This window comes from Phaethon aethereus (genome assembly GCF_964289735.1).
Source record: "Phaethon aethereus genome assembly, chromosome: 3".
NCBI classification, from domain to species: domain Eukaryota; kingdom Metazoa; phylum Chordata; class Aves; order Phaethontiformes; family Phaethontidae; genus Phaethon; species Phaethon aethereus.
The window spans coordinates 96,843,496-96,858,141 of NC_138576.1; the positions used below are offsets into that span (position 1 = coordinate 96,843,496).

The window sequence follows — 14,646 nt, forward strand, 5'->3', positions numbered from 1 at the left end:
GAGCTTTTGTGACTGGCGTGGCACTGTGCGTTGATTTCCTGACTGAACAAATTTGCTCTACAGGGGTCATTAAGGAGAAAAATAAGTATGAAACCTTGCAATGTCACTGAGCCAAATACTTCTGGTAGGATTTGATCCAAGGCCTCTTGAATCTACTGAAAGTTTTTCCATTGACTTTAGTGACTTTTGGATTAGTCTTTAAATGATCTTGATGTAAACCTGGAGTGAATATGTACATGCCGCTATTGTAAATCTGGAGCAGCTCCATGGAATGAGACTATATTTTGGCCTATGTTTCTAATTTTAAACATGTTTTAAGAGCACCAATAAACACCAGTCCTGGTAACGTTGTTTGCATGCCTCAGCACTGAATGATGGATAACCTTTTATTTGGCTTCAAGCCTCATGTTTTAGTCTTATGCTTGAACTGCTGAGAAGACACACTAGGGTTAAAACCCCTGCTTCTGATTTACCACTTAGTTGCTTCACTTTTAGGCAGGTGAAACTTAGTTGACTTGATTTCATAGGAATTGTATCAGCGGAAAACTGGAGTAATACAGCTGAGAACCAGCTCCAACACACTTTAAAAGACATGTTCTATTCATTATTATTCAGACCTCTGAGATTCTTAACTTCCAAACAGTTATTTTGGGTCCCTTATAATTTCAGTCCTAAATTTAGTGGTGGGTTTTTTTAAATTTCTTTTTTAAACTGCATCCAAGTGGAGTTGGCTTAGAAGTGGTGAAAGAAAAACATGTTTCACTTTGCTTCCTGACACAGTCTAGTCTATTTCAGTTTGCGTCTCTTGGGCACTATCAGGTATTGCAATATTTTAATTAGAAATACTGCAAGAAGTATTAGAGTTGAAATGGTAGCAATAATCACAGAAGTGTTAGTTTAAGATGCCTTAAGTCCTGTTTTTTTAATAAAATTTAATCTTTGCATCTCCTGTGAATTAACTGCATAAGAATCTTTTTACATGAGGCTTTCACATCTTTTTCTATATCCTTTTGTTTAATTATGAAGTTCTTTTTTATATATTAGATTGGGAACATAGTTCTTCCAACCAGCTGATAAAATGGAATGGCACCTTTATCCTGCTGATATCATTAAGTATCTTTTTGTGGATTTCGGCAGGCCAAGGCCCCTGTGCTCAAAAATCGTTTTCTCAGAAGACCCGCTACAGTGTTACCCATCGTATCTGCCCGTCATAGATTATGCTTGAAAGCAATGTGGTGATTCCTGACATGTTTGACATTCCCTACTTGTAACCTTAGACCACTATGTTAGGAAGCACTTCAGGTCACAGATTCCTGATCCAGTTCAAAGCCACACATTTTAGGCGCAGTTCTGTTCCCACAATTGTTTCTGTTGCTGTGACTTCTTAGATTTTAATACTTTTTAAACCCAGTTCTTGCAAAAGTGTATGACAGTAAAACTGGATCTCTTTACTAGTCTGTAGAGTGCAATTCCTGTGGAGGGACTGTCCCATCCTTCAGGTAGCCTGGCTGAAAGGAGGGGACAAAGTAGACTGTCTTCTAGACCAGTCCTTAAAAGAAAGGGACAGCTGCTCATGATGTCTAATTTAGAAAGAGTAGCCTCCAAATTTGTCCAGTCCTCTGATGTCTGCATGCTATAAATAATACTGGTGATTATGGACAGGTTGCATGCCCACAATTAGAGACCATTTCCATTGTCAAGGTCGTTGTCATCTTCTGCTGATTCATCAACACACAAAACTGCTTTTCTTAAAAATGGAGCAGCTGCTCTGTTAATATCAGATGTAAAGAAACCTCCCTATGCTCCTCCTGCCCTCCTCGCCCCATGATACTGTCTGTTTGGCAGCACAAATAAACACAGCCCTCACTTTACTGGGGACGGGAACTTCTGACAGCGCTGTGTTGCTTTTATGAGCTTGGCTGTGTATGCATTTCCACAGAGAGACTTTCAGGTGAACCGTAGTTGCAGACCCGGCTTTTCTGGAGAGATGGCTCAGTCAAGAGTATGAGACAAGGGTCAAGATTAATAAATAGAACTGTGACCAAGCCCTTTTCCTTGACTCAGAAAGCATTTGTTCAGGGCAGAGCAGCTTCATAGGATGTTAAAAATATATCTTTCAGCAGAATTTAGCGGGTGGATGATAACTCTCTCCTCCATCTGGGTTACGTGACATCTATGTTACTTTAAAATCATTTGCTTAAAAGTTCAGGTTTTTTAAATTACAACTATTCATAGTTTATGATTCATAGTTTATTCTCTTAGTTAGGCCTTAATGTAGTTAGAGATCTGATCCACCTCAAATTTCAACTGACATGTTTTCTTTGAAGAAATGTTTTAAAGTAGTATTGTCCAGGTATGTCATAGGAGGCATGCAATACAATATTTTTAAATCAAATTTTGACTTTAATTTTACTTGTATTTGTTTATGAACTGCAAGTGATTTCAATAATGATAACACTATGTTTAGTTATGATTTTAGACAAGATCTAAAGAAAGAGCTCTGACTATAATGAGAAATCAGAACATCCAGGTTGCTTTTTCACTATTTATTCTATTTGCATCTTTCTTTTTTCATTTAATTTGTGTGAGACTGTTAAGTAAAGCTAGGTCCATCCTACAGTGTATTGCTGATGCTAGTTCATACCCTTTCTTTTCTTTTTTCTTTCTTTCTCTCTTATTCTCACCTGTACTGTCATTATGGTCCTGTATTTTCCTTCCCAGCAGTTTAGGGGAATGATTAGCCATTAGATAAGGTGTGGGAGTTAATCTGTGCTTTTAATAAAACTAAAATATTTCATTTTAAATGGAGCCAAATTTTCAAAAGTAATTTCTTGGACTACCTGAAGTTTTACACCTAAAATTCCTTGTGAATGATTGTTTTCACAAATTAGTGAATTTTTTCAAATTGGCAAATAAAGTAACTAAATGCTATACTTTCCTGGGTGATGCACTTAAATTTGGAAAAGTTTAAATATGCAAAATGTGCTTGTAAAAAAGGGCCTTATGAATACCAATTTTTAGGGACTAGATAAGGACCTGGCACTATTTTCTTCATCTTCCTAGTATGTTTGGTTAACTGATAATAACTAGCTGCATCCTCAGCACAGCAGACGTTAGTCCTCGAATGCAGTTTGTAGTTCAGGGAAGCAATTAATCAGTCAGCCACATTAAGGAAATCCAGCCTAAAATAATGACAGTTCCCTCCCCTCTGACTCCCAGGGACAGTTATGTTTTCTGTAACTCTTGCCAAGAAAGCTATTTCATAATGCAAACGCGTGAGCAGTCTGTCTTTAGAGAGGGCATGAGGATTTGAGTTCCTGGCCATGCACAGAAGTGAGAAGTGAAGGGCTCTTGGCTGCTTGCAGCTTTAGAAAAGGGGTTTTCTATAATCAACCGCTGTTGTAAAGGCAGGATTATTTGTATGTGTTTCATTTGGAAATGGGCCTTTTTCACTCTGAACGAAATACTGTTGAGCACCTTCCTACCATCCATTTGCTTTCCCCCCACAATGGCTCAGAGGAGAAATTAAGCTGTTGGAGGAATGGGAGCCTTTCAAAGGAGCATTTATGGGCCAAAGGAAAGATGACCAGATGGGCTGTCACCCAAGAAAATACAAATCAAGGCCCAGATCACACTCCAGGACTCTGCCATTGAGATTCCATAATGCCTGTTCAGGATTTCTGTTTATTTTTTGAAGAGGGGGATCATATATGGCTTGGCTTAAGCATTTCAATTTATGTTTCTGGCTGTTGGGGGATGCTGGCAAAAGATAAAACATCATCAGCTCATTTTCCATCAGTAGCGCTCTGTCATTCCATTAGGGCAGGAAATAGCTTGCTCTGTTACTGAGTGAATTTGACTTTAGCGTGGATCAGAGGGAGGACCCCTAGAGTTAAACACATCTCCCTGTGCCAGCTGTTCAGCATAAGACAGCAACGGCATGTAGCCAAGTGACCACCCTCAGCATCTGACGTGTTGGCACCACATGGTTTGCAAAAGCAAGCAACGTGGGAGCACTTCCAAGGGAAGTGAGGTGTTGGGCTGGTGGCAGGGGCGAGGTTTAAAGGAAGTTCCAGGGAGAAGAAGGTTTTCTTTGGTGCTTGCTAAACAATAAAATACAGACTTAAATATTTTGGTGTAATGGGCCATAATTGTAGCTTCTCAGATTCCACCACAGAGAGGTATAATATCAGATCTCTGATAGATGATACGAGTTTAATCAGGTTATTCATTTGAGAGGAGATTCAGAGCTGCTTTCCAGATACCACTGAGTGATATCCCCAAGAAGTCCTGCCAATAAGTGAGATATTTATCCTCTCTTTTTTACAATTAAAGCAACTGAGAAGACATAGCCATAGGCTAAGAATTTCCAGCATTGAGTCTTGACTTTTTAAAAAGTTACACATTGAAGTTGTGAGCCTGAATGGTATATGCAATGGGCACTGAAGAGTTTTGCTTCACATCACAAGGTTGCAGTGGTGCTCAGTGTAGATCCGGAACCCTGAGTTCCTGATATACCACTTTTTTAAATGTCATTGTCTGACCTTAAGGACTTTATTTTTTGCATGTATTCCACTCATCATCTCTCATCATAATTTACAGTGACCCACAGCATCTTCAGTTCCAGTTGACTGCAAGCTCTAGTTATCTCAAGCTGCATACTGGGGAAAATCTAGTCTTTGTGTGCATCAGTTTACTTGTTAAAAAACAGGGACAGGGATTTTATGATGCTCCAGCTTTTTTCAATAAATGTTCCTAATTAGCAAGGGCAAGGTGTGTAGGGAAAATCAGTATCTTAAAACAGGTGATATACTTGGTGAGGGGAAGAAAAGTCAAACTTGTATGTACACAAACTGTAATTCATGGTACTTGCAGGCTCTTTAGTCACTTGAAGAAAAAGCTTTCATGCTTTGAAACCCGACACACAAGTCTGGGGTTTTTTTTCTTCCCTTCTGTCCCCCCCGCCCCAATCCCTCCAGCCATGTCAGTCTAATAAAAGATATTACCTCTCCTTACAAACTTTGCCTTACATATCCATAGATCACCACAGCAGATCACTGTTCCAAATTAGGTACAGTTTTCTGAGGGCATACTGGCAAGTGTGATTTTTGGGGGGTAATCTGAGAACCCTAGTTTAGCCAGTGTGGCAAAGCAGTATGCTGCTGCCAGTCCACATAAGCAGCCTCATCTGGATTCAGTTTTGTAGCTGAGGCGCTGCTTTCCTGGTGAGAGGTCGGCAGGCACCTCTGCGTGGGTTGATGGGACAGTTGTTTTTCATAATTCATGGCCTGTCTCTTAGCTTCCAGGCAGCCCAAGCTTTCCTGATTGTCGTCTTCTTTTCTGAACAGATGCAGACTCTGTATGCTTTCGATGAAGAAGAAACAGAAATGAAAAATAAAATAGTTGAAGACTTGAAGACAGCTCTGCGGACTCAGCCCATGAGGTAATGTTGTTCGTCTTTCATCACAATTCACTGCCTCCCTTTGGTCAGATGTGACACGGGAAAAAGTTGCAAGGACAGAAACCTCATTGTCTCACCTCACACAAGCCTCTCTGATGTTTGAGACAATCCATAGAGAGCCTTACAGTCCCTGGTCTGAACTACCCTAGTTGGGAGGGCACACTGATGCTGAAGCACGTAGCTTCAAGAAAATAAAAGACAAAGTCTGCTGTGAAAAACCTATGGCAGATACGTGCAAACACAAGTAATAACTATGAAGATCAGATTTTAGTCTTCATAGCCTTCTGAATGTCCCATGTAAATTGATTCATGTCAGGCAAAATCTCAGCCTCTTCTCTGAACTTTGAATTCAAGTTTCCTCTTATCTTTAGTAATGTGAACTGTTTGGTACAAAGCAGCTAATCCATCTGACATCACCTGGTTTGGCATTCTTCCTGTTTAATGTGTAACTGTGGTGTAGAGAAATGTTAAGAGACTTTATTGTGTACTACGTCTTTGAAGGTAAGGTTATCTTTGTTTTTCTGGGAACAAAGCTCTGCACAATAGCAAACTAACTAGCATGGAAACCTTTTCCATTTGACACTTAAGAGCATTGTGCAGAAGCAATAACTATAGTTGATATGAGCTCAGGAAACACGTGGTCAAAAAGTTTCTGAATATCTTTGTGTTGGGTCCAAAATAAGCCAAATGCGTTTGCATCCACACTGTGCTGAAGTCATAGTTTCAGAGAGCTTTAGTAATTCCTAAGAAAACAGCTGGGGGTTTTGGGGTTTTTTGGGGGAGGAGGGAAGCTAACCAAACAAACGAATTAATTTTTTTGTTTGTTTGTATTTATTTATCTCAAAGAATTTGCATTGCAGTTACATTGACTTGAAGATATTACTGGGACTTCTTGCAGAGCTAAGTGCTGATCGTCGTTCTCCCCTTCACAATGTTTAAAAAGTTGACTGCATGCAGCTTTTCATGGCATGGCAAGTGTGAGGTAGAACATATCAGCTTAAACCGTAGTTTTTTACCCCGTTGTGATGGTCTGTAAGAGAGCACAAAGCCAGATTCTGATGCTCCTTTGAGGCATAAAGATTCATCAGGATCCGGTAACTTAAGCATGTGGGTAGGGTGAGTGCTTTTAACATGGAAGTGAAGGAAGAGTGGCCTATGTTGAGACCTAGCCCAAGGCAATAAGCGACTGTTTGATTCTGTCTATCAGTGAACTAAAGCAGAGAACACAGCCAGACTTTATGTTAAAATGGAAGCTAAGACAACTACCAAACTCCCAACTCTCACAAGGATTTTAAGACAAAGTCCTGTGCTGTTGAGACTTGATGTAGCAACACTATTACATTAATGTGGAACTGATTTGATGCTTACTTGGTGAAAGTGATAGCTTTCGTTGAGCATAGCCACAGCAGCAAGGCCTCTCTGCTACGTCCATCTGAAACACTTTGGTGGCCACCATTGGTTGTTCTGTGCTATCATTTCAAATAGGACAGCCCAGCCTCCTTTTTGAGAGCTAGGCAATAAAGAATAAAAAGGAAAAATGTCTTTTGCTGAAAGCCTTGCAAGGTTTTCCTTCTCAGACCTATATTGCTTCTGCTGGATCCCCTTGACAACAGCCTGTTGCTTCATCTGTTTATAATAACCCTAACAAGCTTCAGTATAAGCATCTATGAGCTGCCCTATAAAGTGTTCTCTTCTAAATTGCTGGCGATGGTTATGGGGCTTTTTTTTTTTTTAATAGTTAAACCAAGCCAACTTTTGAGTTAAGACCTATGTCTCAACTAATTTCCAGCGACTCAATTCGTTAGCTGCCAAATGGGCTGAGTGCCAATGCCTGATCAACAAGCCAGTTTCTTCTTGATGGAAAGGTTGCAGTGGAGAGGCCCTCGGCTCCATCAAATCCCTCTCATAAGCAGTACAATACCCAAGCCTTCAAAATACTAGTCTTTCTAGTTGAATTTGGACATCGAATCCTATTTTCCTTGCCACTCCTGTTCATCAGGCCTCTGAATAGAGACCTAAATTCACACAGGTTGAGCTGTCTGTAATCCATTTGTGATGGTAGGGTGCACTGGGGCTGTGACAGCTTATCAATAGGCTCCTCTGCTTGAATTCTCTGATCTAGAGAAATCAAAAGAAGAAAAATGTGTGTGTTTGGCACTGTGTTTTATTTTACTGTAGAACTGTGTCTCTTCCAGTAGAAAATGCAGAGTAATGGTACTAATCTGTGCCTCTATTCCAACCCACCAATTCTAACAGCAACAAAAACTGAAGCAAACCCACCCAAACTGAAGTTCCTCTACTCTTTAGAGAAAAGGTGATAGAAGCATCCGAGGGCAGATAGTTTGCCCTCTTTGAGCAAGTGCATCTTGTTCTGGTATTTAGGAGCTGCCCTGAAATAATAAGGCTGGGTTATATCCCAGCATACATGTCCTTAGAGAACAAAACTCCCACGTGTGCATCTTGTAAGGAAATGCATTTTCTCTTAGGTTTGTAAGAACTTATGACTATAAACAAGTGTGGTGACAAACTGTTGGACAGAAGTAGTGAGAGAAGAGCTTTTCTTCTGGTATTTTAGTGCCCAGAAATGGAGGTTCAGAAGTGCAGCAAAAGTAAAAACTTAGAAGGGATTGGAAAAAAATCACTTTTTGGAATCCCAGAAAAATACCTCCTTTAGTCTGAAGCATCACTTCAGCAACTCCCTTTTCTGCCCACTTTTCTTTTTTTTGTTTAATTCAGATTTACCTCCCATTGTTTTTGTTTGATTTAGCCATGTTGCATTCAAGTACATACTGGAAATGATCATTTTTGCATCCAGCAAAATCCATTATGCTGAATTTTTCAGCAGTTCAGTAGTTGACAGGATTATGCGGGCCCCCTGATTCAAAAACTGATGCTGCAGGGAAGTGTAGCCTTGGCTGTTAGCAGGGTGGGAACATCCTGCTCTCTGCACACCCACAGCATATGATCTTTCTGTCTTTCCTGAGCTGGATCAAGCCTCGCAGTGAGGCTGTCCCCTGCTACACTTGGAATCCATCAGTGGCTCATTATTTCTTAGGCCACCGCATCTGTATTTGGATGAAAGGTTTGTTATTAGAGCTAGCTAACTCATTCTGATCAGCACTCACTAAAACTTGAAAGGCTAAGAGGCACCCTGCCTTTTAAAGTGTGCTAAACTGGTCAAGTGAGAGTCTGAGGTGAGGTTGGGCTTTAATTTGCTTGTTTAGCACCTATTAAAACACATCCTCCTTTATTTACACTTGAGTTTTTAAATGTGTTAGCCAGAATGCATTGGCAAGTATGCTTAACTTTACACCTTTCAGTCCAGAACAAGACCTTACTTTGCAGCTTACAGGAGGTATAGGATGGCAGTTAGTTACACATGTGTATATTGTGAGGAAGAAGGTACTTCATGGTTTGCTTTTGCACATACACGCACATCCCTGCTTACAGACATACAGATGCACAAACACCAAACAGTGTGAAGATCATGGTGCTCACCCTGTGAGCTAATCTCCCACTTCTTTTTCACTCCTGTACAGACATTTACACACATACTTCCCCACACCGAGCAAATCCTCATACTGAGAGTGTCTGTTGGCCCAGAAACTGCTATTGCCATTTCTTTATCTCCCTCTTGCATGATTTCTGGCTTTTGTGGAAAATAGGGAGCTAAGTGTTTTGGAAAAGTAAGGTAAAAATCATCATTTGATTCCTGCTTCTGATGTCAGCTGAAATGGGAAGGTACTTGGTTTTGCTTCCTATTGGGTAACGCAGCTTACTGTTTGCTGTCTGGACTAGGAAGAGTACAGGAAAATCCCAATGTTGTTTTAAATCATGTCATTAATCAAGGTCTGTGAGACGCACCACTTTCCTGCGCATGCCTCCTTTTTGGAATGACCTCATCCAAACAGTCCTAGAAAAATTGCTCTGCCAATGAATTTAGTAAGGGATTGTACTTAATTGGGACAATGTGACTTTTGTGCATTTACCATTTTTTTTTTCACATGATCATTAGAGCAGGCTAAAATACATGAAAGTTGTAGTGCCTTGTATGTCTTGTCATAAAACCAGGTATTCCATCTATCTGAAAGTATGTTTAAGGGACCCTTTGTTCAGCTGTTTCTTCGGGATGTTTTCTTTTGTCAGTAGAACTCGGTATCTTCAGAAAGGCATCCATCTTAAGTCTTCCCTCAGCCCTGGAACTGAAAAGAATAGCAAAAATCTGTGCTTCCCCCCCCCCCCCCCCCCTTTTTTTTCCCCCCTCCCCTAAAAGATGGAGGGAATAGCTAAGGTATAGGACAGATTCATAGAACTGAACTTTGGAGGTGAGCAGGGGGAGAATTTAAACCAGTCCCTCCATAGTAGAGGCAAAGAGCAATTACGCTCTTTAGGCTCAGGGTTAGAGAAATGCTCAGAAGTCATTGGCATCACGTTGTTTGGTAGCAAGTTGAGTTTGTGCTTATTTTGGTTCCAAATACATCCTTAGCAGCAACTTTTAGCCATGAGTGCATTTATTTCAGTCGTCTTTGGCATGCTAGCAGCTAAATTACAGAAACTTAACTAAGTTTTAATCTTTCTGTAATCAGTTTAAATAACAAACTGCTTTGAGTGACTTACCAAATTCCTGGTGCACAGTGTTGATCTCATTCTCTGGCCTGGAGGCAGAGAGGCTTTTGCTCCTATGATTTGTTAGGGGTAGACAAAATGATGCATCCAAAGAATGTGCCATCAGACCCGTGTGAAACTTGGCAGATTGTCTTAGCAGGGTTCAACTAAATCTTGTTTTCATTTTTGGTGCGCACGTGTTCTTGTGTGTGCTTTCCCTTGCTCTGATACTCACTTTGAAATTCAATTTTGAACAAAACCCAAACCTCAGACCAAAACTTTGTTGAAAGTACCAGGCTTTGCCATGTTTCTGGTCAAATAGCTGTCCCAAATAAGTTGAAAGTTGGCAAATATATCAACATAGTGAGTATAACTTTCAGGTAGGCCCTGAAAATTCCCATGTGGTGTGGGGTGTAACCATCAGAAGACCATACATATGTCAAGTCCATATTATCCAGGAGATATATAAGTATAGCTCAGGTTTGTCTTGCTGGTGCAGAGATGTGAACAGAGACCACTGAAATTCAGTCTTTCAGTAATGGTGCTTCCATTACTGATGCCTGTTAGGAACAGCATCTCACTTGGATAAGAGAACGACAGTACATTAGGAAGTATCCACCAGAGAGGCAGAGGGTCTGGGTAAAAGCACAATGACACAGACTTTTTGTATTTTTAATTGGTTACACAGGTGGCAATTGTTAACAACCTTTTCATTTGTTTGAGGTATCTTTCTATATTACACTGTTTAGAATATAGTCATGGACATATTATTGTTGGTGTACATTTTGGTAGACAGAAAATTCAAATGTAATTGACACGGTTTTGCACTCAGATATTTTAAAAAAGTTCACTTACCTGAATGACCTGTTAGAGGAGGCAGGAGGTAAGAAAAGTGATCTAGAGAAATTATTTGCAGCCCTATTAATCTCTTTGAATCCCTATTTTTAAGCCTGAGAACTCTAAATGAAACTTTGCTGGAATGATTGGTTTGAACTGACTTATGTAATTCCATCCTTTTCTATTGATTAGTCTAGGAGGCTGTCTACATGGTCTAATTTGATCTATCTGGACTTTTTTAACCCTGGTTTTCAACACAACCTTGAACTTTTCCAAGGAGTATCTTCTATATTGTTTTTATCTCAGTTTCCATAATCTTAACTTGAAGAAAGGCAAATTTTATGGTAGAATATACTAAAAACAGAACTCTAGTGATGTCAATATCAAAATTTGATGTGTCATTTGGTAACTCATTAATTCTATATTTCCACTACTTGTGATGCTTTTACTGTACCTTTTGCTACTACAGGTTGACAGTGGACCTATTCCATCCTTAATATACCTCCTCAAACCAAAACCAATCAAACAAACAAAAAAATGCAGCCAAGGCCATTATAGGAGCTTTGCCTGTTACTGAAGAACATGTCCTGTTTAAATATTATATGTTCATATATATTAAAAAAAATGTGATCAGAGCATGAAGAAGTACAGTTGACAGACACAGTGGTAATGAGTTTGCCTCTGTTAGTGTACCCAGCTCCTGGAGATGGAAGCCTACAAATAGTATTGGCTAAAAGTTTGACCTACGTCTAAAAATGGTTTTCAAGATGATCTGAACTCGTAATTAAAAGTGTGGTGATGAGTCTGTATGAAAATGTATCTTGTGCATACTAGCATGTAAGTAACATGTAGCAATTTGAAAGAATCCTTTCAGCTGGAAAATGCAGCAACTTATGGGGTGGACCAAAGCAGGTGTTTGGTGATAACTGCAACAAAGAACACAGCGACCAAACAGTAGGGTCATAAGGTGATGGAATATAATTACCCTGAAACTGTGACACATCATTATTAGCTAGTCTCTTTTCTTTCTTTTTTGTTTGTTTTGTTTATTTTGTTATGATTTGTTTTGTTTTTCTTAAATACCTGGTAATTATTCTGTGAACTTTAGGCTAAAAGCTAGCCAGCTTTTATAAATGCAGGTTTGAATAATATGGTATCTTTTGAATAAATTGCCTTTGATCTGCTTTCCTTATTTTTCCTACCTGTTTTCTTTTAATTTTTTATTTATTTTTTTTCCCCAGGTTTGTGACCAGGTTTATTGAGCTCGATGGCCTGAGCTGTTTGCTGAACTTCCTGAAGAGCATGGACTATGAGACCTCAGAGAGCCGTATACACACATCCGTTATAGGGTGTATCAAGGCACTGATGAACAACTCCCAAGGACGGGCTCACGTCCTGGCTCATCCGGAGAGTATCAACATCATCTCCCAGAGCTTACGGACTGAGAACATTAAGACCAAGATTGCTGTGCTGGAGATCCTAGGGGCTGTCTGCTTGGTACCAGATGGTCACAAGAAAGTCTTGCAAGCCATGCTTCACTACCAAGTCTATGCTGCAGAAAGGACAAGATTTCAGGTACAAGGAGGATGCTTTGCCAGAAATACCCAGTATGATGAATCTCTGCAAGGAGTAATTTTTACGGTCCATGTATTGCAAACTTACTAGGTAGTAAAAAGGCAATATTTCTCATTTGGTTTTAGAAAGGGCACTTTTTCAAATAGATTATCAGCATTATTTTTTTTTTCAAGACTTGATTGCTTGTCATTAATGTTAACTTAAAATCCCCTATATTTTACCAGAAAATGCAGGTTTTCTATGTTAAATGAAAGCTGCTAATCTGTTCATGCTCTAACCTGACAGCATTTCTGGGATGGTAATGATTTGTTCTGCCCTAGAAGCCAAAGCCACAGAATTCCAGGAGCCTCTGTCCTGGTTTTAAAGCCCTTAATTTAGTTATAAAAGACTTGTGGAGTAAATAATGGAGGCAATGGATTAAAAAATGTATAGTTGTGGCAATTTCCACTGTGTAGTGGCAATTTCAGTTGCCACTTCGCAATCAACTTGTGAATCATCACTGCTTAGCAATTGTTGGCTCAGATAACTCCAACTTGGAACAGAGAAGGGAAACTCAATCGCAGAGACCTTGAGGTAGGTCAGTAGATCACTGACAGGCTTTTATTGTGGATACTGCTGGCTGCTATTACAATTTTCCTCTTCCTAGTGAACCAAGCACCTTTACAAAAAGATGTAACAGAATCTATTGCTGTGTATGAAGCTGTAGCTCCTAAACTTCAGGGTAACCTCACTCATTTACTATTCTTTTAGGTGAAATAGTAAGGGTGATGTTGATGTGATGATCCAACAGGCCCTGGATGCTGGTTTCTGTCAGCCACTCTCTCCTGTCTCCTCCTCAGCTAATGCGTCAGTGGATTTTGTGCTACAGTGATCTTCTGACTGTAAAAGTATTTGGGAAACAGTCTGTGCTCATGAACAGTAGCTGCCAATGCTTGTTGTTAGAACTGTATTCACTATGGGATTCACTGACTGTGACTCAGACCTGAGACTGGGATGCAGGAGTTTTTGGCTTGGTATGAACCTGTATGTAGTCTTGGCAGGTCACCCCTCTATATGCATCTCCCTGTTTGCATTGCTTGTCTATTCAAACTTGATGCATGTCTTCAATATGCAGGTATGACACACATGATGTGTGACTCCAGAATAGGTGGGCCTTTTGATCTCAGTTGGAAGCTCTTGAGGCTTTTTTGATAGAGAAAATAGTAATTAGAGTAAAAGTTGGAAGGTGAAGAGATTACAGCTGCAATCTTAAGAATGTGTCACCATTCTTTGGTACAGGTGTAAGATAGGAATGACTAATGCAGAAGCAGAAACGTAAGCCATGTACAGAGTTACGATGTGCAGGGTAATGTGGACTGCCTATGGGAGAGAGAAGGAAAAACTTTAAAACCAGCTTGTTCTCTAGTAATTACCTGAAATAAAGAATCCTTCCTGAATTTTACATTATTGTATACCCAGGAGGCAGGTGGGGATAACCTTAGGTGCCCAGCAAAAAGGAGTGGTAGCTCACAGCCCTCACAACACTTGTCGTCCCATGTTAATTTATCTTTGCTTGACCGAGTGACTTTGATTAATAAGCCCATATGGGGGATAGATGCTGAGATTACTTAATGTCTCCTATTTAGGTCTTCTCTCTGTCTCTTTTTATATTGATTTAAAATTTACTGAATAACTGAGTTAAGTCATTGCTGGGCAAAGTGTGGTAGCACAGGTCTTGTGTGTGCTTTTGCTGAGCTTTTGAGGAATCTGGTGTAATGGTTTGCAGATGCCTACCAACTCTCACATTCATGAAGGAGTACTTTGCATAAATGCTTGCTTTTGTCAAAATGCTTTTCCAGTGGGGAAAAAATAAAAGATAAATGGGTACTCTCTCTTTTTTCTTTCTTAAAACAAAAAATACCCACCCAAACCCCAAAATTATTATCAGAAGGGATGTGTTCTTTTTTTGCAATTTCTAACACTTGTGTCTAGATGCTGGAATGAGATTTTCCACTAGACTCAGCAATAGCTTGAGCTTAATTTTGAGGAGGTAAGGGTTCATCCAAAGACATTCTTCATCCTCATTTTCAGTCATTTTCTTCTAACACAGAGACTGGGGATTTTTTTAAATGCTGATGAAAGAATTGTGGTCTTCTTTACGTTTTAGTGGAAGATTCTCTGATATTCTA

At 39.8% G+C, this 14,646-nt stretch overlaps 1 protein-coding gene across 2 annotated transcripts in view; it reads left to right on the plus strand.

The window, feature by feature from the left end:
- DAAM2 (dishevelled associated activator of morphogenesis 2) overlaps positions 1 to 14,646 on the plus strand; it is a gene marked incomplete at its 3' end in the record, with an annotated part of 119,122 nt that overhangs the window by 45,526 nt on the left and 58,950 nt on the right. For both annotated transcript variants that reach the window (XM_081998230.1, XM_081998231.1), the window contains exons 4-5: positions 5,349 to 5,443; positions 12,145 to 12,478. In XM_081998230.1, the coding sequence (XP_081854356.1) occupies positions 5,349 to 5,443; positions 12,145 to 12,478 (429 nt within the window). The remainder of the gene's footprint in view (positions 1 to 5,348; positions 5,444 to 12,144; positions 12,479 to 14,646) is intronic.